The sequence below is a fragment of the Chlamydotis macqueenii genome, chromosome 5 (assembly GCF_036417535.1).
Source record: "Chlamydotis macqueenii isolate bChlMac1 chromosome 5, bChlMac1.mat, whole genome shotgun sequence".
Lineage (NCBI taxonomy): Eukaryota > Metazoa > Chordata > Aves > Otidiformes > Otididae > Chlamydotis > Chlamydotis macqueenii.
The window spans coordinates 37,759,932-37,787,201 of record NC_141560.1 but is presented as its reverse complement, the minus strand read 5'-3'; the positions used below and the strand labels follow the sequence as shown (position 1 = coordinate 37,787,201).

Genomic DNA, 27,270 nt, shown 5'->3' with positions numbered 1-27,270 from the left:
CCATACCCTGCTGAAGCAATTAACCATTAGTAAGGTGGCTGGGCTAAAGAAACTGGGGCAACAACAACATGCATTTGGCTGGAAAGCAGCAGTTCTTTTTTTTTCCAGGTCTAAATGGCAGCCTTGTCAGACATTCACCTGGCTCCGCAGCTTGTATTTACAGCTTAGGAGAGAGCTCAAAGGCTCTGGAAACTCTGGAGCTAAACAGTCACCTTCTTAGCCCCCTGCCCAGTGCAAAGCTTCCTTGGCACCCAATTAGGAAAACACTGCAGGGGATTCACGGGAACAGGGGCTGGGGTCAGGACAAAGCGTTAAACCTTTGCATGTAACTTTTCATGTGACTGGGCAGGCGGTTCAGTGACCATGGGCTCCATTGGCAGGCAGTGGCTTGCGGAGACCTGGGAATTATTATATGGGATTGGGAGAGAATGCCAGCAATGCGCACAGGGCTCAGGCGGGGGGAGGATGAAAGGCAAACGCCACTCAATGAACGAATTAAGAAATATGCATGCAGTTTGTGAATGACTTTTTTTCCCTTCACTGAACCCGCACACGAGTTTCTACAGCCACCAGTGAAAGCCTCACAATACTGTCCCACGGCTGAGAAGCTCCGTGCCGACCCCCTCGGCTCTGCCAGACCACTTGCCGCTCCCCAGCGCCCGCCACCACACAGGCACAGGCCACACAGTGCTTCTGGGTGAAAGATGCTACCAGCAGCAAAGAGAGTACTGTTTCGGCACGCTGTGCATTAAGGTCCTTGCCAAGGCACCAGCCAGAGCCTCCTCGGGAGAAGAGCGGGGCGCAGCTCTTCTGAATACGGCAGCTCCCACTGGTGGTGGCAATGCCGTGGGGCCGTGGTGCACCCAAGGCTAAATGTGAGGGGGAAAAATTAAGGGTTGTTGATTTGGCAATCTGCACCAAGCAGCGCCAGAACAGCCCATCGGCTAGGGGAAAGAGCTCAGGTGGTGCCACCTCCATCATTACCATGGCGGCTGGGGGCTCACCTGTCTGATGGGAGGCTTCCTGAGACAGCTGCTGCAGGCAGATGGGGTGTGCGGGCATGCACTTCCAAAGCGCACGTAGGAAGAGTAACTTACTGCCTCCCCACAGTGTGTAATTTTGGAAAGATGGGAGCAGGGCATTTGCCGTCTAGAAACGGTGTCCCTGCAGCTCCTCACTTGGCACGGTGGAACCATCTTTTATTATCCTTCGGGGCTATGGCTGCAAACAAAAAATGCTTTCATTTCACTTTGGCGGTGGCTCAAGTTGTGTGTGCTCTGGCTGCTTCCTTAATTACAGTGGTTGTTGACAACTTGTCCTGATAGAGACCCTCTCTTTGAGCAGTCTTCCCACTCCCCCACTTTTTTTTTGAGTCTGAACACATAACAAACTGGGACGACGTTCTGTAAAAATAAGCTCACTGTAATGCAGTGATTCCTGCGCTGTGTTCCTCTCTTCTGTCCTCTCAGTTTGTGCTGTTGCTGTTTATTTCCTCTTTCTGGCTATAAGAACGTTTTATTTATTAGTGCTGGATTTCCTGTTGCCTGCAGCTGCCCGTACTTCGCTCTCTCCAGCTCACTTTGCCGTTCGAGTCAGCCTGTAGGTTTGTTATCCCACTGACTGAGGTGCTCTGGGCAAGTTTGGTCAATGGCTGTGTTAAGCAACACTTGACAGAGAGGGACTTGCATGGCAACCTGGCCATACAAAAAACCTAAAGAAAACAAAAGCTTATACAGGGAGCCCTGACAGGCATAGGAGGGCTCCCTTTTTTCTGACTTGCTGATGCAGAGTTTATGCTTTCTTGGATGGCAGGAACACCTCTTGTTTTGCTTGCACGCACTGCACCACAGGGAGGAAGTCAGCTCTTCGAACTGTACGTGGTCTACAGGCTTGATAAATGAGAGGTCAAAGGTTTGCAATTATTTATATTTCAGACTGTGGGACACATTGCGGTAGAAATGTTGTACAGACTTTCCACACGTGAGGTCCATGAATGACTTCCTTGACCTTTTGTGGACATTCAACCTCCTCGTAGTAAACACAAAGATTGCTTATATGGAAAGTGAGATCATAAAGGGGAAAAAAATGTTTTGCTGCTTTGAACGTGATTTCTCTGCTGGAAGGAAGGAGGAGGCACGAGCACTTAATGCTCTGTGTATTACTGGCAAGGCCAGTTGGAAAAGTTCACTCATCTGCACTGGGGACAAGCGCTTCACCTAATTCTCTGTTGTCTGATACTGATGTGGTACTACTTCAAGTGGCAGTGAATAAGGTTGAAAGAGCATCTAATGGCAATATTCCCTCTCTTGTGTTTTACATACAAGGGGTTGCCCTAATTTTATCATATTTTCTTTCTGTTTGGTAGGGATTTGGGGCCTGGAAAGTGCATAATGAGAGCTAAGGGTGAAGCGAACCCCAAGGCATGGAGGCAGCTGTGGTGTGTCTTACTGCAATGCAGCCATAGCCCTGTCTGGATGTGATTCTTTCAGCTGCTGTTTGCGGTGGGCAGTTGCTGGCGGAGAAGCATTGCAGGTGCAGCACCATTAGACACTTTTTCCTTTGTGTCAGATGTCCAAGAGCTGCCCAGGAACATTAAATAGGGAACGGTCTTCTGACAGCTTCCAGGTAAGATGGAAATGGGAGATCCTGAGCATTTGAATTATGAAAGATCCCAGTGTGTTACCTGCAAGCCAGTGTTTTAACCCCAGCATCCTGGCCAAATTCCAGCTCTGCTAATTACATCCTGCCTATGTAAAAATTCCCCTGCGTTTGTACACCGCTTTTTTCCCCGCTTGTTTTCAGCAGCTGTGTGGAGTTGCCAGGCGTGGCGAAGCGCTTGCCATGTTCCACCTCAGGTCTGGCTGCCTTTCAGCAGGGAATGAAATGAGCACTGTGCACAGCATTTGCAGTGAGTCTGAATCCTCTGCAGGTAAGGGTGCTACAGAAGAAGCATACCCAAGGCCAGCGCTGGGGCCTTGTCACAGAAGGTAACAGCGTGAAGAGGCTAAAGGCACCAGTGCAGGGGTACCCCGCAGGGTCGTAGGAGAGACAGGAGGAGGCTGCTGCACTGTGATCTGATTTTTCTCGCAGCTTCTCTCACCTACAAGGGCTGGAATAGCTCATACACACGGATCTGGTTTTAGAGGCTGACTGACTTCAGGTTTGTTTGCACAGTGGGAGAAGCTCTGAGCCCCGCTTACGCCAGCCACCATCAATACATTTCCACCTTTTGTGTGTCTGCTTATTGATCAGTGTGGACAAGGGAAGCTACAGGAAAAGAAATAATTCAAAATCTTTAAATCTACAGATTTGTTTCCTTTCCTTTCACTTCATGGTTTACGTGCACATTGCTTTTTGCTCAGCCCTATTTGGAACAACTCTCTTCAACTGCCCATTAATCTCCCTGGTAAAAACCTGACTCCTGTACTGGAGAGGAACTGGCTGATGGATTATCCCTCTCTTCTGAAGAGGTGAAAGAGCAGTAGTTATGGGATACTGGTAACAAGAAGCAGTCAGAAATGCAGGTCACATACAGAAGGATTAATACAGGAGTAACTTACTGGCTCATCTGTCTAGTTTTCTTGTCAGCCAAGTTATCTCTTTGATTATGTCATTTTTACCACAGTCTTGCCTGAATATTATAAGGAAGCACATAGAAAAATGTTTGAGCTTGCTCCTGATAGTATACCAACTCCACCGGCAGCAATGGAGGCAGAATGTGCCCAAGGCAGACAGAGAAGTGACTTGCTTCCCCTGCCCTCGTCCCCCTGCACCCCACCCCATCCCTCTCTGACCTTTTCAACATCTTAATCCCATGGGACAGCAGCTGTGAGTAGTCTCTCTGTTCCAAGGGTGAAAAAACAAGGTTACCTCAAGGTGTGATGCCAGTACGTTTTCACTATGTTGCAGAAGGGGCAATACAGCAAGCCTTGAGAAGGGAGGGAATGTGTGTTTGTGGTGCAAGGCAGAAAGCTGGGACTCAAAGACCCGAGTCCACTTGCCACGCTGCCCATGTGACTTCAGGCAAGGCACAACTTTTCTAGTCTCATTAGCCCTGTCTTTAAACTCTATTTAGTACTTGCTTCAGAGGGATGAGAAGAAGAGGATTAAGCTTTAATTCATTAATGTTTGTATAACATTTTAGAACTTGGACAGAAATTTCCCAGGTAGTGCAGAGAGCATTAAAAAGCTTATCTCCCTCTCCAACTGCAGATGGTCCTGCAATATGAGAGAAAAGAGTGAAACAGTGCTTGCATTTTGGTGTTTATAATAATAAAAAATCTACCCTCCAGCTTCCCCCCTCTGTCCTTCCATGTTTTTTTCTTTTTAAATGGAAAGGCAGCAATGAGAAATTTTAGTCTAAACAGAGTGCAGTTGCTCCCTGGAGACTCAAATGCATCTCAATGGAATTTTCCCTGTCTTCAGCCCTTTGTGCTTCTGAAAGGTCCTGGAACCAGGCATGTGACTGTAAGAGCAAAAAACACTTCTGTGTCTGAGTGGTCTACCAAATATTTACAAGATATCCAGATAAAATGGCTACAAGCAAGTTCAGCAGGGTTTGACTGAATGGCCAGTAATGCAGCACTATCAAAAAGAAAATCTAAACTTTAGTTAAAACAAAATTAAAATTAAATTTTACAAAGGTCTCTTCAAAGCACAAAACTGGTAACACTGAAGCTGGAGAACTGCTTTTCCCCAAGGTGAACTGTATTATATTAGCTTTTAAAAGTAGCTTTTTGAAATGGAGTGGCTTCGTTGTTGTGATGGAAACTTCCTCGTTAAAGGAAAGCCCAAAGCTGCTGAGAGGGCATGTTAAGTAGACAGCTGCACAGTAGTCTTCTCCATGCCATCCTGTTTGGTGGCTGAGAGTGATGTGACATCAGCTTCCACATCCCATCAGCTCCTCAGTCTCTTGCACTGTGATAGTAAGGGTGTGCAGTACTTTTTAACAGGGGCCATGTGCTCCCTAGAAACTACCTTGGCACCCAAAGACTGCCTGGCAAACAGCAGATGGCAACCTGCTCACCTCACTACCACGGGTGGCCCCACTGCAGCTGACTTCCTTGCTGGGTTACCTGCAGCCACTTCAGCGGCACTCCAGCCCTCCCATATTTCTGTACAGGTTCCTCTGCTTTTCAAGAGGTTGCTCAGGAAGGGTTTCCCTGTGACTGCAGAAGACAGAACCAGCCTCTTGGGCCAACAGCAACTGTGCATGGGCAGTCGGCACTAACTGAACCCATGGCTTTCCCTTAGGGATGTGAGGCTTGAGAGCCGGGAACAACCTGATCCTGGTCACAGCGCAGCCAGTGATGCCTTCAGCCGCCTTGAGCGAGTCATACATTCTCTAAGTCGGTAAGGTGAGTAAATAGTTCTGTGGTTTACAGTCACGTTGTGAATAGTTTAAAAGTGCTTTGAAGACAGAGGAAGCTAAGCAGCTGTAATACACACTGATCTTCCCACCTTTTGGACTGCTACCTGTTCTCCTTCCATTCTGAACTGTCAGAGCCTGGCTACTAACAATGCTGTTACATCTCTGATGAATTTCAAGTAAGTTACATGGATAAGAGCCCACTACACTATTGCTTCTTAATCAAGCCAATGAGTGGCTTTCTCATTTCTCTTAAAAAGCAGAAATGAACATTTTACTACGTTACGGGCTGCGGAAACCAAGCACTCTTGTGTGTTTGACTGTCAGTTCCTCTGGACTGGTGAGGTGACAGGGTGAATTAGGAAGGCACGTGTGGCCTATGCTTCCTCAGTAGCATGTGTGTTGTTCAGAGGCTTTTATTACTATAGAATTTTCGTAAGTTCAGAGTTAAGAATGGCCCCACACATATAAAAAACAGCACTTGGTTTTAAAGTTAGTCTTTAAAGAGACAAAAGAAGAAGAATGCCCACTATCCACCGGATTTTTGAAAACCAATGTTGTTATTCATTCATTTCTCAGTGGAGGTTTCATTTGTCCTTTCTACAGATTGGATGTATTGCTCGGAGTCTCACCAGTAGTGCTGGGTAAAGCACCATCAAGTAAAGTATCTTTCAAGGCAGTGCTCCTCACTCGTATGGGCTGCAGGGCAGGATTGACTCCTTCCAGGGTTAAATTTGTTTGGTCCTTTCCGTCTGGAACACACAATAAAGACAGACACCTCAATGCCAATGTGTCAGAATGAGATCACAAAGTTACTATTTCCTCCAGCGAACAACCACTTGGAAACCCAATTTTTTTTTGTGGACCCATTTGTCCACAAAACAAATCAAAGTAATTAGTTCAGTATGAACTAATTTCACAGACTTGCTGAAAATGGATTGACTCCTGTGTAATGATCCTCTTTCTGCTGCCTGCCTGGCTGTCCTTCTAGTTACCAATGGCCGGACTCTCACTCTCATTCTGGCTGGCAAAGTTTCTGATGCTACTCTTGTGCTCTGGAGCCAAACTTTAGGCTAGTCCAGGCTCCTCTACCATCCTTTGGCAGAGGTCTCCAAAGGCCAGCGTATATTTGCTGAGGACCTTTGCATCACTTTAGTTTTCCAATAAAACTGGTTTTTGGTAGCCAGTGCTTGTGAACACAGAATGGGATGTGCAAGAGGACTGATATTATCTACCACATCTTATTTTCTACAGTTCAAACACATTTCCTACAGTTAAACAGAGCACAGCTTATACCAATATATTTTCCAACTATTAGCAAATTGCCTTGGATTGAGAGAAAATATTATGGCTCCATCCTATATGCTTTCCTAATACCTAGGCTGAGAGCAGAGTCTGCTTTCTAACCAGTATGAGCTGCTTCTCTTCTAATCTTAGTCCCATGTCAGTGCCAGGCTGTAAAGTGCTTTGGGATGAAGTTTACTGTATAAGTACAGGATATTATATTACTGTGACTAGACATCTTATGTAGAAAAAGGACTGTCAAAAGAGATATTAAAAAACAAAATGAAAGCCTTCCTGATCAACCTGCAAGCTGATGAAAAGAACATGAACTGAAGAAACACACACAGTCATCAGGACCAGATATCCAAGGTACTAATGAATCATCAGTCAGATCATGTCATGTCCTCATGTTTGCTGCTATTAACTGCATTGCAAGGTATGCTGGGCCTATTCAAATATGGATTTCTCCTCTTCTGATTTCTACAGCTGACCCATCAAGACAAGCTCCATCGTAGCACAGAGAGACCTCAGCTGCCTGAAGGACTCTGCAGAACAACTAGTTCATACCTGGGCTGATTCCTATTGTTCTCTATCAGAGCTTTGAAGAAAGTCAATAAAGCTGAAAGGACGAGAGTGAAAGGCAAGGTCTTCCACTGCAACACGGCATGATGTTACTAATATTAACAGAGGTGATACTGTAGAAGAAACGCAAGGCTTACACAAGTTGTCATGGGAAGCTGTGTTTCAGTTTCCCTCCTCCTCTCTAGTTTTGTTTGCTAACTATGTAAAAAGCAACTACACTAGGAAAGAGTTGCTCATATAGCTGTCCTGGTATAACTATACTGAGAATGATGATAACCCTAATGCAGGTAGAACAAACCCCACTTTTACCAATACACCTTTGTTGAGTTCCTCAAGGGAAATATACCATGCTGACAAAAGCACCTTTAAGACTGTTTAAAACAGCTTTGGTATTTACTGCAAGATATCCACAGCGCTGTTTAAAATTATATCCCTACACAACTCTACTTAATTTTAATGTAGAGCTGGCTTGACAACCCAGAAAATGTACAGAAAATCTTTCTGTGAATGTACTGGGAGAGCCTTAAGAACCAGTGCAGTTGTCTATACTCTGTCTAGCTTTGTGAGAGGGCTAGTAGGAAAGGTATCTGAGAACTTATTTCAATAGAAAGCTAGGAAAGGGAGCAGGTGAGCAAATTCTCTCCAAAGAAACAGCTCTTTATCGAGCCTTTGGGAACTTTATATTCTTATCCTACTAAAACAAACAAACAAACTAACCCCTCAGACCCCAAAAGTACACTCTCTCAGTAAGGGAACAGAAAATACTGCCTGTCTTCAAGAATTTAGGCATTCTGTAGTCATGATGCACTAGGTTTATAAACATTGTCAAAGATAATGTAAAAAATTTTTGTAGTGTCGTATTAGCCAACAACATTTTTAAGCCTGAGATAACCCAGTAAATATGGATTTTCAATATGCTATCTCTTTTTCTGCTCACTTGTTTGTTTCTGTTAAACCATGATGTTTAAAAAATCACAGGAATTTTGGAAGTCTGTGTAACACCACTGCTTTTTGAACAGCATTGCTCAGGAATTTCAGGCCTAATGAGTCTCAGATTTTGTAAAGCAGCTGGCCATAGGCTTCAACTACAGGATACTACAGCTTTTTTTTTTCTGATTTTCAGTAAGGCCCATTTTCCACCAAACAGGATTTGTACAGGAACCTTAGTTGCAAATGTAGCTGAAAAATTATACCACCCATTCACAATCACAAATTATAAGGCTTAATATAGCTTTTTAGCACTGTTTTTCTAGAATAACTGCTAGTTACTAATAGGTATTGAACCTTTCCTGTTGATTTTGTGTGGAATAGCATTACCCAGTTGTATCCTTACCTGAAGTAGGCTGATGCTACATAAAACAGCTTAGATTTCTATACAGGCTCTGATTCAGTCTTTTTTATTTTCTCTGAGTGATTCAACTGGTGGAACTGGCCTAAATGATTACAGGTAAGCACACAAAACCCTTTCATGGGGCTAGAAGCCATTGCAAAGCTATTTGTAGTGTATGTATGCAAATCAACTTCAGTTTGAGATAGTCTGGGAGAAGTTTGAGGGGGATTTCCCTGCTTTATCTAATAGATCGTTGCTTCTCAGCTTCCTCTATTCACATGGCCAGGAGGCGTAAGCATGACACCTCTGGTGATTTCTCAAACTCAATCTGAAAGCAAAGACAATGTGCTCAGTGACCTATAGTAGTCTTGCAGCTTTCGGTAAATCCTCAGATGCTGCCTCAATGATATCTGGAATAAAGGAAGCCTGAAGGAGCAGTGTGGGGAGTAACTCCGATGGTAAGGACTTCACTTACTGGCATTCTTTGAAAGTGGTCAGCAGCCAGGAAAATCCATGTGCTATCCCTCATCTATAACCCTGGCCTACCCAGACCTCTAATTTACATTTCTCGATCCATCCAGAGTGCTACACCTCGCACATGATGGGTGCTGTCTGCTCAGTGTGGGGCAGTTAGGAGATCCCTGCAGATCAGACTGCGAGCACATGGCCGTGGCTGCCTTCCCTGGCCATTCCCATGCGGAGGTGAGGAACAAAACTCATCTTACCATGTGCTCAGGCTGATCTAGTCCCAGTAAAGATATTCACTGAAATGACAGGCCGGACAGGCAGAAGCTTTAAGGCACGTAGGAGAAACACCCTGCCTGCTAGCAGCCCAGAGACAGCTCTGTGCTGTTAAGGCCAGGCTGCTGCCGATACCCAGGTGAGCCCATTCAGTGCTAGGCTGGGTATCACCCAGTGCATCGTGCTGTACAGATTGCGGTGTTACTGTTCCAAAATGGAAGATTTATAATTCAGCAACTATACAGATTCTGAGAAACACACTTACCGAAAACCACAGCTAAGGGAAATACAACAGGTGAAGTAAGCATGGTGGCACCGAGGAGGAAGGAAATCTCCCTGCAGTACGCTGATAAGAGCGTGGTTGATATATACCGTGTTCAATCTGAACAATCCGTAACTGGGAAAACACAAGCAAGCTGAAGGAAATTCAGCTCGGAGGCCCTAGGGACTGAATCAGTCTGTTAAAACGCTTTGTGGGTTTTATTTATCACTACTTAATTAGGATGCTTAATCTACACATTGGAAAGATAGTAACTGTTAAATATTCAACAAGTTGACCTTTCAGTTACAATATGACAATTCTGAATAGAGTCCATGGAAAGCTTGTCCTTCCTAGGTACTCCAACAAAGCCAAAGGCAACTGGACTGGGGGAAAAAAAAAAGAAAGAATGAAAGAAGTAGGGCACTACTGGGGAGACCTGGTTAAAAATCCAAGTCTTGCCATGGGCTTATTGAATGATCCTGGGCAAGTTGTTTCCTGCCCTGTCCTTCAGTTTTTCCCATCTGTAAAAAGAGTACAACCATGTTGACGTTCCTTGTAAATTGCTGAGCTGAATGGCTAGAAAAGCTGTAATACAATATTAATTACTTATTATTATTTTTGAGGAAGAAAAAGCAAAGAGAAGAAGCCATCAATCTTTCAGGGTTTTCTTGATCCTTATAACAAACAGAAAAGTGCCACATAATGTGAATTTCACACAACAGAAACTTTTGGCGAGCCACCCTTAAGAAGACATTGTGGGTGCACAATTAAAAGCAAGTTAAAAGCGGGCAGACACTCAGGAAAACGCTCCAGATGGTGAAATGAGTTAGGCTGCAGAGCAGCCTCCCACAGGAAGCGGTGAAACCCCCATTGTTTGAGACATTTGAAACGGAATCCTTCAGAGCGCTGGTACATATAATACAAGGAACTGTTCTGCGCCCTGTCGAAAGGTTGCAGCGCTGGGACGATCTGCGGGAGCTACACCTACCATTTCTACAATTTTAAGAGGATTCTTGCTGCTCTGACTACGAGGAGCTGTAGATGCTCTTTTTATCAATGCAGTATCTGAGGAACATCTACCAGGGAGTAACTACATTGCATTTTTGCAGGAGATAGATTCAGCAACCCTTAACAGATCTTTCACATTCCTGCTCCTGAGATGTGAGCTTCGTATGTCCAAGGGAGGAAAAAAAGCCCCCTATTCTCTGTTTGAGAATCACAGTGTGCATCCTACCGACAGACTATTTGTTTCCTGTATTACAATCTAATGAAAAGCTGGGTGGCTTGATTGTTACAAGCAGTGGTTTGCAGAAGAAATACCATGATTTTAATGGGAACCAAATGAGCGATCATTACGTAAACAGTATTATGAGACACAGAACTAATGTTGAAACATTAAAATGCTCTGGGTCAAACTCACCAAAATGGGAACTGGCAGCAGCGTGCTGGAACATTGGGGTTTCTCCACACTCGGATACTACTGCAAACATTTCCTGCTGCTGCTAATGCTGGTTCAGCTCCTCTGGAGGTAGCTGCGGAGGGAGTTTGACTGCTTCTGTTGTTACTGGCGCTTAAAATCTTAAGACCTTCTCTGAAATCCAAATTCAGAGCTTTAGGCCAATTTTATTGGTGTAACTTGGTTTACTGGTTGGAGCAGGTAGAGGAATAAAAATTTTTAAAAGGAGCTTAGAATTAGAGTTCTAATACTTTCCTTTCCTCTTGGAAATACCTGATACCTGCTGGTATAAAAAAAAAAAAAAAAAAAGAGTTGAATTTATTCAGATGGCACACACGCACTAGTGACCCTGTCTTACTTTATTCACTTGGGCAGGATGGCCATGGAGTGCTCCTGGTCCCCTCTCAGCCCCTCCGATGGGAGCGCTGGGGCCTGGAGCAGCCTCGCCAGCTGCCTCTGCGCAGGAGGGCTGGCACCGCCTGCACGCTGCCCCCGTCCCTGGCCACAGAGGCAGCAATTTCCTCAGGAATGAATCACAAACGAAAAAACAAACAAGAGCTATTTAAGAAGTTTTCTTCTCCCCCGCAACTGTCCTGTCCAGTATCATATTCCTGACAGTTTATTCTTCAAGAATTTAGTCATCTAAGATTTCAGTGACTCATGTGATGAACCTTCTACCCATTTCCTGGAAAGAGTCCTGCATGGTCCTCTACACCTCCCTGCCATTTCCCCCAAAGGTCTCATTCTCGCTACGTTTTCATATAGTCCAGCTTTCCTTCCATTTTTGGGGTGGAGGGGGAGGCGAAAATATCTTGAGTGCACCCAAATTTGCAGTGTAACCAGAAAGCGGCATGGTGAAAGAAACATCTGGAAAACAAAGACGGGCACTGAACCAGAGAGTCTCTTTTGGAAGTAGCTGCCTCTCGGGCTGAACGCTGGTTAGAAGAAAAGAAGCTGCTGCAGGAAGAGCTGTGCGGTACAATAAGGTCATGAATTTACCAGGGCTGTACCCTATAAAATGAAGATGAAAAAGATGCGGAGGCTCTCTCAGATCATTGCCTGAGTGGGTGTGACTCACCCTGGGCAAATGCCACTGATGACAAGTACCCTGACACAAACTATTGAATGAATTTGGCTGGATGGGAACCACAGTAACCATTTTACATACTTGGGCCAATCTGAAAGACACTTCTGTGCAGAAAACAACTGCTTCCTTTTCCTGATTAAAAAGAAACTTCAAAAGCTGCTCAAAGACAGCTTGAAGGATACTTCAGCAAACTCTGATCTAAGTGGGGTTGTGCCATGCCTACAGCAGACAGCTGCCTGGACACTAGGGATGCCCAGACCGTACCTCCTAGCCTGTACAGATGTGCTACCTGTGCATATTTATGTTACAGTTAAAACAGGGGGGTCTAGTGTTGTTCTTAAAATATTCAGAAACGTGTGGGAGTGTGAGCCTATTGACATAATTACAGAAGTGTGAAACAGCTCAGCGACAGTGCTGGTGCGTGCTTATAAACCTACGGCTTTTAAGCTTAATTCAGTTGACTAAGCACCCTGACTTACACTGACTTGCAGTAGGGCTAGTCAGGAATTTGCAGATTTGCCTGATGAAGACAGGGCCAACATGTCCAGCATTCTTCGAGGATGATTTCAGTGCTCAGTAATATTTGTATAACTGGCATGTGTACCCGTGGGTGCGTGTATACACACACACACATATATGCAGACATACATACATACATGTCAGTATATATACTCTGACATGCATCACAAGCCTGTTCCCTTTAAAGGGATATGGTGTCAGGTCAAAGTTGGCCCGACATTCTTCTTATTAAAAAAATAAATAAACTTCTACAGGCCCTGATTCCAACAGAAATGTTTCCATGATTTATTTTAAGAAGGGAACATTCTCCTGCAGTGCTCACCGCAACCCAAACATTGCAGCGCTGTGCAAGAGCATGAGAACAAGAAAGGAAACTGAAGAATCTATTTTCATTGCTCCAGAAGAGAAATACAAAAAGTAAACAAACAGCCAAAGCATTGACAAATAAATTTGATTTTAGTGGTCACTGCGGTGTTATCTATAGAATGGCTAAGGAGACGTAAAGCATGCATGCTTTTCTAGTGATTTCTATAAGACGTGTGACTAAGTGTGAGATGGAGACTTGTGGGAGCCATCTACATTGTAAGAAAGAGATTTATTTTTCTTTGGTTAATCCTTCCTGCTCCTCACACCTTGCCTTTCACACTTGAGAAACTGAACAGCAGGCTAGAAGAAATTGCCTCACTGTTTTCAAAGCTAGAAAATAATTTCAAGCTTTGGCAGGGTACACATGGAACAAATTCCTTGTTTGTGGGAGAGCTCTCAGAAGCTTGAAAATAATGGGAAGAGCCTTTCTTCTAAGTATCTGGAGCCCTCTATTCTACAGAAAGGGGAACCTGCCTTCAGTGCTACTGCTTGTTTCTTTGCTCAGGCTTGTAAAAAGCAGCAAGCACAAGGATACGAAAAAAAGGGGCACATGGAGAGAGAAAGAACTACTAAGTGAGCACATACCTTCCTGACATAACTACTGACTGCATGCACACACACACACGCATGCAGACGTGCACATGCAGCACACAGCTCCTCAAACTGAAAGGTCTCCATACTGAGGAGAGAGAAAAAAAAATTGTGAGGGACTGTAAAGACTGATCTTGTGGCAGATCTGTGATTTCACCAGAAAGTTTTTGGAAGCTATAAACAGGAAATGGTTAAGTAAAAGCAGGTGGAGCATGCTGACTGTAGGAACAACGCAGGAAATAGCTGAGCGTCTGAATGGATGCAAAAAAAATGCTCTTCTGCTCAGTCCTTGGCAGTCGAAATACACCCACTCCTCCTTCTCCTGGTCCTCCTCCACTACCCTTATCTCCCCAAGCTACAATGTCTCACAGTCTGCAAACACCTTTTGCTTGAGTAATCTGCTCTCCTTGAATTTTGGAACCAGGAAGGTTCCAAAGAGTTAGGAGGTTCTGCCTGGAAGGTAGAAGAGAAGCGGGACTCACCTACTTGCGCAAAGGATAAGTCAGAAGTGCCCAGGAATACCCACTGCCTGCCAGGGGCTTCAGGTGTGAGGAGCCAGAACAGTGTCTCTGGTTACTGCCCCAGGTGCTGTGGTCCCAAGTGTATTTAGCATAATAGTCAACCAGAGAAACATTATTCCTATTGCTCTTCTCATTCTGAGGGGATCCCAAAGCGCTTAGCTTTGATTCTCCATCTCTACACAGTCCCTTCTGGGGCAGAGCGGTGCAGCTGTTTAATAGCTCACAGCAACATCACACAAGCAGATGGAAAAGAAAGCGAAATGTGTAAGAAGTGTTCTTTCCACTTTCCTTCTAACCCTTCCTTTCTCTCTTCTTTGTCCACAGCAATTTGCGCCAATTCCAGACAACTCCAGATGTGTGTCTTTCCCACCAGCATCTGCAGAGACTTGGCTCTGGAGACGGGGATCTGCTTGCCAACATACTGCCTCCCGGTGCTTTCAGCCCCAGGGGTCAAGTTCCCGCTGCCACACTCTCATCCGCGGCTGTGCTGCCAGACGTGCTGTGGGATGGAGGGCAGACGTGCTGGTAAGGAACAATTCTGCTTTCTCCTAGATGAGTATAGTGTTGATGTAGAATTGTTTAACATAGACAAGACACTCTTGCCTTCAAAGTATACTAAACAGTCACATTAAAGCCCTGAGGAAAGCTAAGAAAGGAGCACATAGATTAGTTTGAATCATTTTGACCTTGTCTACATTTTAAGTATTAGATGAGAAAGCTATGTTGGCAAACTCTACGCTTAGATACTTCTCCTCCTCTCCAAGATTTAAATTAAAAAATAATCTGTTTCTTCTTATATTCTGAGCAAAGAAAACACTAATGGCAAACGGGCTTCTATGGAGTTACAACTGCACAAACAAAAAGCCTTTTTTTTTCTGGTAGAGAAATCTTGCAAAGAAATCTTGCTCTTTCTTGACATTATTATTTTGGCAAAACTTACCAGGTGTTATGCTGTCTTTTCTACATCTTTTAAAACAGAGAGTTACTATATACAACCTAACACTTTCTAAGTTCAAACTCTTAAATCCTAGTGTAGATAGGGCCTTTATGAGTAAGGTTCAAACTCACCCTTCAGTCTCCAATATCCCACAGTCTCCAATATCCCACACTTCTGCCCAGGCCGTATCTTCCCGGGGGCGTCCTGAGAACACTCATGATCAGAGTTCGGCACCCCACACCATTGCTCCCATGAGAGGAGGGAAAGGGTACTGCCAGAGCAGAGTTTGGTGTAGCACCTTCTGCAAGCGCCACCACACTAATCTAAGGTGCCATGGGGTATAAGCGTACGGAGAGGATGTATCCTATCAGGTTAAGGTGGATGGCAGCACTGCTTCAGGGAGTGAAACCTTGGCACTGACCTTTGGGTAAACCAGTCTGTGATTCATATGAATCTAAGAAACCAAGAGATAATAATTGGAATGAGCTGAACAAAACCAAACAGGTGTCTCTTTTCTGCTCCTTTGACAGTTTCTGCTTCCCTGCACCCTCACCTACATTTTTTTTGCACTTAAGTTGTCGAGAAAAAGAGCAGGAATGAGGTTCCTAGTATAATTACAGTTTGCTGAGAAAATCGCAGCCTGCAGCAGTAATTCCTTCAGTGCTAGAGACAGATGCTGCTGAGGTCTAATCACAGTCTTCCCACTAACCAAGCCCTGAGTCTAATCTGTCATCAGCTGAGAGGCCGCTGGCTCCCACCACGCGTGTGAACCCGAGCTGTTTGACCCGATCCTCTCCCCTCGTCCAGAGCCAGGCAGTGCCAGGAGGGTATGTTTCCATTCACTCCTTGCCCTCCGCTACAGCGATACAACAACTTCAATGCACTGCTTATCTCTCCGCCATGCCTAGTATCAGAGCCACTCAAAGCCTCGCTGGAAAGGGCTCAAGTGGTTGTTTTCAACTTACAATGCTGCATAGTGACTGCAGTTCAAAAATACAACTTAAGCTGAGATAAGTTGGAGGAGAGGCTTAATGAGAACGGCCTGTAGCTAATTCCTCCTTCCAAAACGTATGGTATTTTCTGCTTATTATGAGGACAAGGCTGCACTCAGTGATGGATCATATAATCTCCATATGTTAACAACAACAACAAAACCCAAAAGAGTATGAGTGCAGATGAGCACAGAAGTAGGAGGAAGAGGGAAAAGCAGAACTAGGTATATTGAAAAAAAGAGCTGGGACAGAGCATACACCTAAGGAGAGACTGAACAAATCTCTCCTACGTGTTACACAAATGTTTTGTATCTGACATTCAAAGAGCTTCTGTGTTGGCGAAAGAAGCTCAAGGAACAACAGACCTCACCAGCTTAGGAGTGCTGCTGTGCAGGGAAAAGTCACGATGGTACTGGATTAACATCTTTAAATTGGATTCTGATCACAGAAGGAAACTGGCTGAAGAAGTCTATTTCAAAGGCATGTTCCTGTAGCACAAATGAACCAGTGAGAACTGGGAAAGTCTTTAAGCTGGTACCCCTTTACAGCATCTGTATAGTTTTGCCTAGTCAGGGGCAAAAACCTGTTAAACTTTAAGATGACTTTCTGCAGCAGTCTGTGGCCAACTCAGTTTCTTTGTGTTCAGCTTTTTCCGAATCTGCACGTGGTAGCTGGGCACACGCGATAATACTCACCAGATCTCTGCAGCAAAGGCGCGCACAGCAGCTTCTCAGCCGCTGACAGACTGAGGGGGAACAGAAAGCACAGCGCGATGTCTCGGAGAGGGGGAAGGAGTGACTCATACAGGAAGAAAAACAAAGCAAAGATGAACTTAGAGCATAAGGGAAGAGGCACACTGTTGGCTGTAAATCAGTTTTCTTGCCCTCAGAAGGGTGGGTATTACAGCGAGAGGAGTTGTACTTGACAGTAATGGAAGTCCAAGGAAGTTTGATTAAGATTAAATGGCAGTCACAGGCCAACACAGAAAAGAGGCTTTAAGGTGAAAATCAAAGACAGGAAGTGACTAAGTAGGTCAGAAGCTGTGGGTAGTGAGCTGGACAGATTAAGTGGGACTCAGCAACTAAGTTAGCTCTGCTAGTGACAAGTGATAACACTTACAATGTCACCAAGTTTAACAAATCTGACTCTGAAATCCCCTTCAAGGCCTTGATAGCAAATCAGAGGTTGCCGAGTTCTAATAGTATCTACATCAGAGCAGATACTGTATGTGTTTTTTTACAAGAGATCGGTTTTACAGTCACTTTTTGACCCTGCCAAGCTTCCTGTAAATAGTGCGCTGTTTTGTCTGAACAGGATTTCTTCTTAGGGAGCTAGGAAAAATGAACTGACTAATAGAAACTGTGAGACTCTGAGGAGGGCTGCTACTGCAGGTTGAAAAGACAGATGCAATGGAGAAATTTCTTTCCACCTCTAAATTCAAGAAGTCTTTGATTCAACAGCTTTGTTCACATCCAGGGCAGCCAGAAGAGAACATTCACCTTGTATTTTTGTACCTGATGAGAAAACCCCAGATTGTATGTGTGCACTGGGACAGTTCAATGTGTGTCTATTCCAACTTCAAAGAGGCTTTCAATGCTCTTTCAGATGTAGGGTGTGAGGAAGGGTGAGAACTGCTAAAGCTAGCCCCATCCTCATTAAATCTTTGCCCTCTCCAGAGCAAGCATGCAAGTGGAGAGAATAGAAGATATGCATGAGCAACTGAGCATCTGTGATCTCATGACCTTTGACTGTTGTATTATGGGAAATGTATTCTCTGGTTGCTATGCTTTTCTAATTCATTTGTATTTTCCTTCAGTGACTCCCTTGTATATTCTTATATTCTCCTGTGTAATGGTTTCAAGGAACCACAGATATCTCCAAGTTAAGCATGCATACAATAGCTTTAATTAAATGTTTGCAAGTATCCCACAGTAATGCAAGGGAAAGGGAAAGCAAACAGTTTTGTACTCACTTGTACCTATTCCTTCTGAGCCCTGGCTTGGGTGGAGGCATCTGCACCACTGCCCTTTAAATCCATTTCTAACCTACTGTGAAACGAAGGCCATGCTGCTCTGCATGTGAGCACTTCAGGCACTTTCACTCCGATTAAAAAAGCTACAGATCACCTATGAAGGGTACAATGTTGAAACCTTTTAGGACAGGCTAGAAGGAATAAATAAAAAAAAAAGTTAGACATTCCTTACTCCACTTACAAAAATTGGAGAATAAGGTTAAATATATCCATAATCATCTCTTAAAATACACTGAAGTGCTACAGAGAGAGTAGCATAAAAGCAAAGGTTTTAATCTTCTTCAATATTCTGAAATTAATCTTTTCTGTTCTCTGTGCAATTGGCACAATCTCAGTTTGAGTGGCAACCTCCGCAATGAGTTACTTATTTATTATTCTTTTAAATGAGGATCTTAACTTCTTTTACAAGTAGTGAACTACATAATTTTATATGTACAGAAGAAAGCTGCAAAGGATTTTTGTTTTTATTTCAGGCATTTAAAATAAATATACATGAGGGAAATGAAATTTGGAAGGGGAACTTTCATCATGCAAAGATGGAGGAATAAGAAACAGGATGCAAAGGTTATCAGTCAGTTCTTTAAGTCAAACATGAGCAATTTTATAGCACAGAAAGTAGTGAGCTTGTTTTAGAGGAAGAATCTCTCTCATATCATATGGAAGAGTCAACAGTATCTGCAAGGATAACTGTGAGCCCTAAGACTAGTGATTATTGCTAAATATTTAGTACTAGTATAAGGTACTTGTCTTGAGTTTTTCAATGACTGACATCATTATTATTTCAAAGTTGAGACAAGCTAATTTGAAAACACTTTGGCCTGGCTTTACATATTTTACTGCAAATCCGTCCTCTACTCCTCAGTGACTCCCAGAGATAACATACATCTGAAAAGATAAGAGTAACTGCGAGACTGGAAAGGAAAAATAAAGGCCAGTTTGATGACAGAATAAATGAACCATGCCTCTAACTGATCTTTGCTATTTTCCTGCACTGAGACCAGAGAGACTTCCAGTTTTTGCAGTCTGACACGCTGAATTTGCCCAGGGGTTGTGTGGAGCAGGGGCTGGCTAGCTTTGCTGGAGCTTGAGCCACGGTGACTTTTCAGGAGGGAACAGAAAGCCTGAGTTGTTTCTCTCACATAGCAAGGCACAAATGACAGCAGGGTTGTCTGAAAAGATTGAGAACTGCTGACACCAGTAACAGGAACTGGCAGCTGCAAAGGAGAGTAGGAGTGGGATGAAAAGCAGTCTCACAAAGTGAAGGAGGAAAGAAGGCCAGGGAACATCTAAAATTGTGAGCAGTCAGAAAATGCTGACAGAGACTTCTCCTGTTTGATTTTCCTCAAGAGCCTTATCGTTCTTCAAGGGTCACATTCAGGCCAACATAAAGAGTTCTACAAGGATTTCTGAGATACTCTTAACGAAGATTTCTACTCTTTGCCCCTCTCTTAATCTGCAGTCTGCATTTCCACTGCATCTTCATAAGGTGCTTCTTAAGAATACATTGATGATAGCTGGGAGTCAAGAATGGTTATTCTCAGAGATGTGTGAAGAATAGGCTTGATTGACACTTCACCCTCCTCCTTCGTCTCTGCTGTATCTGCCTGATACCTGTATTCCAGCCTGTCAGTTCCAATGGCCCAGTACGGCGAGTGTAGCAAGGATGCAGAGCAATGGTATGCACAGGGCTCACAGCTTGGGCTTGTTTGGGTTTCCTGCTGTGCTTACGGAGGGTTTTGATTTTTATTCTTCGGTTTTCTGAATTATTTACTCAAGTTGTCCTGAGCACTCTGCTCCATGTGAACAAGGGGTGGCATGTACTCATGTTTATAAGCTCGGTAGTTCCATCTGTTTCATTTTTATTCATTGCCTTAGACTTTTCTGTATGTCATTTATACTTCTTTGCTTAGAACTGTTTGTATCTCACTTGTCGGTCTTCTAAATTAAATGACAGGCAGATTCACCATCTTCACTCTCACTTCTCTATCTCCTACTAAGTCGCAGTTGTGAAACTCTTGCACCAAACCCAACAGCTACTCTTTTGCTTCCCACCCTATCAGGTACTCCATGGACTATTTCTGTCCTTCTCCTCTAGTAGCCACCACTGATTTATATCACCAAGGCTAAGGCCAGCGAAATCAATACTCTACTTTCTCCCAGGTGGATGAGTTTTTGTCGACGGCAGTTAGTTAACTATTTTCACTCTACATGTACCAAAAATAACCAGCTTATCTCTGCAATGCTAATTAAGGCCCTTGGGGATGACGATGGAGTAATCTTAGGCTTTGGGCCACCGTAAGTACATTTAGACTTCACTGGTTCTTCATGTTCCACTTCCCTTTAGTAAGTCATAACTACTTTTATTCTCCAGATAAATGAGGAACTTGAAGCTAAAGGTCAAAGTTCAGTGCAATCCCTTAACTCTGGGACCTAAACAGTGCAATTTACTGAAAAATGCTTGCCCAAATTTTCTGCTTCCTTGGGATTAAGGAGCAGAAGTGAAAAAGAAGAAAACTGTGATTAGTGATTTCTTTACGACTTCTTTTTACTAGCTAGTTCTAAAGTATTTTAAAAAAAAAAAAAAAAAAAGTCCTATCCCTGACAGAAAAGCAGCTGCAAGCGTAGCAGAGCTATCTGTGCACTGCAACTGCAGTGTTCATGCTGCCTGTCACCCTGTCAGGTCCCTAAACAGACTAGGAAACAAGAAGACAGAAAGGTTGAAAAATGAGAGTATAAATACTCTGCAGGGAGCTGGTGAGACAGCAAAGTCATGATGGTGGAAAGGGGAATGTCAAAAGTTAATCCCAGGTGTAACACCTTGGAGGCCAGATGTATGTTGTGAGAGGTGTTGTTCATCTAATATTTGTGTTTTATTTTCCCTTCGTGAACTTTAAGGTAGGCCTTAGCCAGTGAATGCTGCATTCTCTGCAAATGCCTTGCACAGCCTGTTGTTGCCTTTCCAAGCTTCTTTTTCAATAGCACATTTTTTTTTCTTGTTTTTAAATGCTTGCTGAAGTCTTAAGAGGAGGAGTTTTTAACCTAACAATAAAACACCTGCATTTTATTAAGACTTGGGACTTAAATTCCACCTCCCTCAATTTTACTGAAGTGTTGCCATTAGTCAGGTTAACCCTTTCATAGTCAGTTTTGCTCTGAAAGTGAAGTTCTACGTCTGCTACATATAGCCCAACTTCACGGTCCTACGCTGTATTTGGAGGAAAGGAAAACCAGCTCTGAGACAGACCCAAAGGGCTGCATCCAGTGCTGACTGGCAAGGTGTGCAGAACCCCTAAATCAGAGCTGCAAAGTCTACACTCTCTCTAGCACAACAGCCCTGCATCGACATGTCCACTGGCAACGTAAAACTTAAAACTGAAATGTTCTTACCAGCCACTCTTATTTCAAGAGTGACATTCTTGAGTTGTATCATAGAAACTTCATTCAACTAATGGGAAAATTTATTACTCTCCCTGTTCCTTCCCTTTCCTCTCTCATTCCACTGTCCTAAATGAGAAACGGAGCAGCACTATACAGTGATTTTTCTGCCTGGACCTCCAAGTGTGTTATTACCCCTATATGAAATTAGAAAAATGGCAGCATATTTGAAGTAATTGCCAAATTCAGGCAGCAGTTTAGTAGAAGGGCTGATAAGTTCAGTTGTCAATGTAATAAGCAACTGCCCTTTTCCCCACTTCACTCAGTTTTTTTATAAGCAATTATTTGCTAAGTCCCCTTCACACACATCACAGAAGCACTGCACTGCAAAGAGCAACAACTGCTAGCTGTTTTACCAAATATGATCAGTTTGCTGAAGACAGAAGAGAGCCAGGGACTGAGGATCTGTACACCATGAGTTCTGATTCCATCTCTGTTGCTATCTATGTGCTTACGGGCAGTAGCTTTAGTTCTTTATGACTTAACTTCCCATCTATGCAAGAGAGAGAATAATTCTTCAGAGTCAGCAGGTGAATCAAGAGGTCATAGATTTCTGAGGTTATTCTGGGTTAGTAATTCATTTTAGGACTTCAGTGGCACACCTATACAGGGATAATTGTACTAATATGGATCAGATCTGCGTGGAGAGAACAGGTACATCAAAGATTCAGAGATCTGGAGATACTTAGATACCATGGCCACAGAGCCATACAAATTCCTAAGATAACCAGGTAGGTAAATAGAGAAATGTTAGCTGCTACCCAAATACTGGTCAGGTATAATTCATTCTATAGGTGGTTATAATTTATTATACAGTCTGATGTTTTAGATACTGGTGTGATTTATACTAATACATCCGTACAATGCTAGCATAGGAAATACTATCATATACTGTGGTACTCATAACAGGAAATGCACAAAGTTTATGTTGCTCTTGTAAACAAATAATTTCCATTCATTCATACACACCGGTATATAATTTCAAAATGTGTAGACATCAATAATCATTGGAAATGGCCTTTATAAACCCACATCACGGCAGAGCTAGTTTTAGGGACACAAAACTATCACTACTGCATAGAATGTCAGATGATGTGGGGATTCCCAATAGACTGGGACATGTAGCACTGAAAGTCATCTAGTGTGCGAGTAGCAGACAGCCCCTATGACCTAGTGCTAGCTCTGACCACAAACCACAGAGTGCACACTTGTGTGCCCGTTGAAGAGCACAGCTTATCTTGCCTGCCATTTGGAAAGACAAGGATGAACATAAATTATAAAGATATTTGGGAGTGGAGTTTTTCTGACTCACAAGATTCTTATTTTTCCCTTCAGTATAAATATGCACAAGCAAACATCCTGAATCACTTTAAAAAATATATTTGAACAACTTTTCAAAGTCTCTCTTAAACCAAATGGGCTAAATCTCACATTTGTTTGAGTTTACACCCTTTAACTAGCATTAGGAAGCAGTGATTTATGTTGCTGTGTAAATCACATCTGCTCATAAGCTGCGGTTTGAAAACATTGCACATCTGTGGTATTGAATGTGTGCAAATTAGAGAATTATATGACATTACCAGTCAGTTACATGCAAATGTAAGCTTCATTTTTTGTGCAGCATTTGAAGTCATGTTATTATGTAGCATAAGCCACAAACATTTACTCTCTACTTAGACAGCAATCCAAACAGGGATTTGCAACCCCTTTGCAATCATTTTCACATAGCCATGTAGTCAGATACCCTAGACAGGAATATAAGTTACAAACTGTTATGTGCCCTGAAGCATGCTTTTGACAATTCTTTATAGATGGCCTGGTCACCATACTCTTTACTTTTGAGTAAATAAAAGGTGAGCTTTTGTATTTTAGAATTGTGTCTGTTGATAATACAGGTATTTTCTCTGCAGCAATCTGGAAAAAGTTTTTTCAGCTTTACTTCTGCCATGTATCTGTGGCTTCTTTTTGAAGCTGGTACCAGATTGACAAGAGCCAGCGTCTTTTAATCCAAGATCTAGAAGCAGGGAGGTGGTATAGACAATCAGCTATAGAGTCTCTTCCAACATTACAAAAAGGGTTGTTCCTTATGACACATTTGCTGTATTTTTGTACCTCCGAGTGTCTCAAGAGAGAGCGTCAGCAAGATTTTACTTCTTCTATTTCACGGTCTTGCTCCTATTTTTACCTCTTTTTACATAAGTTCTTTTAAAATCAATTCTTAAGAATTTTCTGCTTTAAATAACAAGTTTATTCATTTTCAGTCTTGACTGTATTTTCCCTTAGACAAATACTTCTACAAAGCTTTCATCGGAAGACCCAACATTACTTATAAGCACCATTAATGAAGTCTGAGAAAACAATTATGCAGAAGCTATTATCATCTTTAGTTTTCATATGGCCAAAATAAATTACAGATAAATTAATACATGACTTGATCAAGGTTGTACAGTAAATTAATGGCAGCAGCTGGAAGTGTAGCCTAAGAACTTTGACACTGACACTCCTGTTGAAATTATATGCCTTGAAAACACCAGGACTGTCTCAGACCCACTCTGCACTACCAACATTCTTCTTGTATGACTGAAGTGTTTTTAGGCTATGAAAATTAAAGAAAAGGAAAAATAACGTAAATCATCGTCTGATTCTACATTGTTTTCCCCTCTGAGGCTAAAGAGTTTTTCTTTTTCTTGTTTTAATTTTTTCTTACAGTAGATATTGGCAGGCTGAAAGTTGAAATAAAATAGGAAAAAATAACAAGCATATTTTGAGTGATTACTCAACTGGGGTCCTTTGTGACAGGAAATGCAGCTGCGTGACTAATAGGCCTGACTTTCTCTTGGCTTCCTTCCCCCTTCAGAGATCTTGTTTACTGCCCCAGCCAATGTTTTTTTTTTTTTTTTTTAAATTGCTAGAAGCTAGCAATTTTCCAGGAAAAAAAAAAAAAGATCTTTGCAAGAGGCAAAGGCAGTAAATCTTACAAAGATCAAGGGCTGCAGAGCTCTCCCCCATCTACTCCTTTTAGCCTTTCAGGCTCTTGAGTCACGTCATATCTTCTCCTGCTCCGCTCTGAACATGTGTCTAGCAGATCTTTCTGCTTTGGTGAGGGGAGGGAGTATGCGAATCACATTTACAGCATCTAACCCTGGAATTCGTAAAGGAAGAACTAATTCCATTAAGGAAAACAGGGGCCTCCTAAGCCTCTTGCATTTTGTCCTTTTTAAATTATTTTTCCTTGCTCCCTATCTATTTAACAGCAGTTGTGTGCCCGTCCTCCATGACAATGGCGGGTAAGTGCGAGCTATTGAGATTTGAGACTGCCTAGGCCCATTAGTAAGGGGCCATGGAGTTTGAAAAGTTGTTTGCATTTGGCCTGCTCTGTAAGTCTGCTTTGTTGAGCTTCCTAGGTAACAGCAGATAGGCCAGGATCTGAACTTCCTCTGAACTGGAAAGGAAGAGGAGCCATGCATCCAAGCCTCATGGCATGCCCTCATCCCTGTAACGCAGTGCAATGGAACGCTGACTGCCCTCCCAGTAACAGGGGGTGTTGGGTGTATGGATAGAGTATATAAACAAGCAGGGTCTTGTCATTCTTTGGAGGGTCTCAACAGGAGATGCATACCCTGAAGAACAGTGGTATTCAGTCCTGTGGAAGGGCACAGTGGGCTAACGGAAGTGTCTGAGCCGTGAAGGGCTCCCAAGACCACATGCTTGATAAAGCAAACGTGACGTTTGCTGGCCTGAAGGTGGGCACTGGTGCAGGAGCCTGTGTGCTGCCAGCAGCAGTGCCAGCACCAGCCGCACCACAGAGGAAACTGGCAAAATTCCGGACTAATAGTGGTGGGTTTATTCCTGCAAGAAGATTAGAAACTCAGCCATTCAGGTAAACGACAGCCTCAAAAATCACTATCTAAGAGAAATGGGAGCCAGTCTTCATCCTCTAGAGGCCCTTCTCTTTGGAAAGCTGGGGGATCAAGCCATTGAAAAAGAGTTTGAGGGCTGCTCCACAATCTACAACACTGGCATGGTTCCCTGTGCCCTGAGCAGAGGCTAAAAAAGAAGGCGAATATATTCATTACCATAAACTGCACAGGGGAACCATCAGAATGGGTATGCTAAAAAAAGAGATGAAACCTTTGCTTATGAATAGACCTAAAAGAATTGAATACATGTGTACAGAGGGATCATTTTCCACTACCTACAAGAGGAAAAATCTCTGGGGAAGTGGCTGGTGCCAAATATTTTCTTATGCTTCATGTGTCGGCAGGGTCTGGCAGAAGCCCTTGAAAAACAGAGCACGCATTTTGTGCAAATTGAGAATCACAATTTCTGGTGATTTGGATTGCTTCACCAAACTTAAGACGTTTCTCCAAAAACACAGCAGATGTTTGATGATGTACCAAGTTTTCAGCATTTACACGGATCAGATGATGTTAAGATCAGCAGAAAAAAAACAGAGTAACACAGTTAAAGGCTTCAGAGCGGCCCTGAAAAAAAAAACAACAAACCTAAGCTGGGCTAGACAGACAAAAATGTTAATTTCTCACAACAGCTATAAAATGCTAGGGAGAAACACTATCGTAGCAGGCTGCACAGCAGGGTTACGGAGGAGCTGCACTGGGTGCAGGAGCGGTGGGCACAAGGGCCCTAGGGAATGGGAGCTCTGTCTGCCCAACCTGGCCGCCTGACCTGTCAGCCCCGGGGCGCTGCTATAAAAAGACAGGCAGCAGACTTCGACTACAAAGCTTAACAATTCCACAGACTGAAGGAGGTCGTTGAAGATGATGTGGCCTTGAGGTATCTTAACACTGCAGATGTGACAGAGTTGTCTGCAGAAGAGAACCGGCCCAATCCTCTTGCAGCTATATGGTCAAAACTGGAGGTCAGTAACTTCTGTGCAATGAACGCTAACAAAAGCTGAGTGTCAGTGCGTTCAGATAGAAAGGAAGGATTTGGCATTTGTCCGTGAATGTAAAAAGTTTCCTGTCCTTTTTTTTTTTTTTTTTTTTAATGAGAAGCCTGTGTTCGAAAACTGACCATAAACCACTTACTGTGATTGCCAAAATGGCCTGGCAAAGCCCCCTCTCCTCATGAATACAAGGAGTTTTTTTTTTCAGTTATGAATTTATGATTTGCAGATTGGGAGGGATTTGGCAGGTTCAAACTTAATCCCTAGAGCACTTGATGAAAAAGCAATGATACAAAGTTCAGAGCTAGATTTTCTATGTGATGATTTGCTTAAAAAATTTGCTTATGATGGGAATAAGACCCAGTGGAAAGTCTATGAGCCTATCACTGACAATATTCTCAGCCTTGTTGCTGACTTGAGGTGAAGTATAAATAGTGTATCCTGGCTACAAAAAATGATATAACCTCTCTTGATTGTTACTTCTACTTCCTTGAGGTAAGCTTACTGTAAGGTAGTAAAACTAAACAGGTGGCAGGGTATATCAAGCTTATAATTACTACACATTCTGTACCTGCTAAGGTAAACAAGGTCTGACAATGTAGCAGGCGTAAGTGTAAGATGTCTTCAGTAAAATATAGATTTAGCTATACCACTCTAGTTCCATGATTCCTAATCAACGAGTCGGTGGGAAATAGTGCCAAAACAAATTGGTAACTACTCAGGAAAAGTGTGGAATTAGGCTGCGATGTGGTTTTAGGTCTGTTATATCAAGGTGGAACCCATGAAGGAAGTAAGTCAACTACTGACATTTTGTTTGACAAAAAAAAATTTTAATTCTTGCAGTCTTTCAATTCCCTGCCA

At 43.1% G+C, this 27,270-nt stretch overlaps 1 protein-coding gene across 4 annotated transcripts in view; it reads right to left on the bottom strand.

Moving 5' to 3' along the window:
- Nucleotides 1-5,906: 5,906 nt before the first annotated feature.
- Nucleotides 5,907-27,270, bottom strand: part of RAD51B (RAD51 paralog B) — a 401,639-nt gene continuing 380,275 nt past the window's right edge. For 3 of the 4 annotated variants that reach the window (XM_086749846.1, XM_086749848.1, XM_086749847.1), the window contains one exon: nucleotides 5,907-6,120. Coding sequence is in view for 2 of the 4 variants with exons in the window: in XM_086749847.1 (XP_086605973.1) it covers nucleotides 5,969-6,120 (152 nt within the window). In the remaining 2 variants the exon portion in view is untranslated. The remainder of the gene's footprint in view (nucleotides 6,121-27,270) is intronic. The other variant, XR_015258777.1, reaches the window with a different exon arrangement.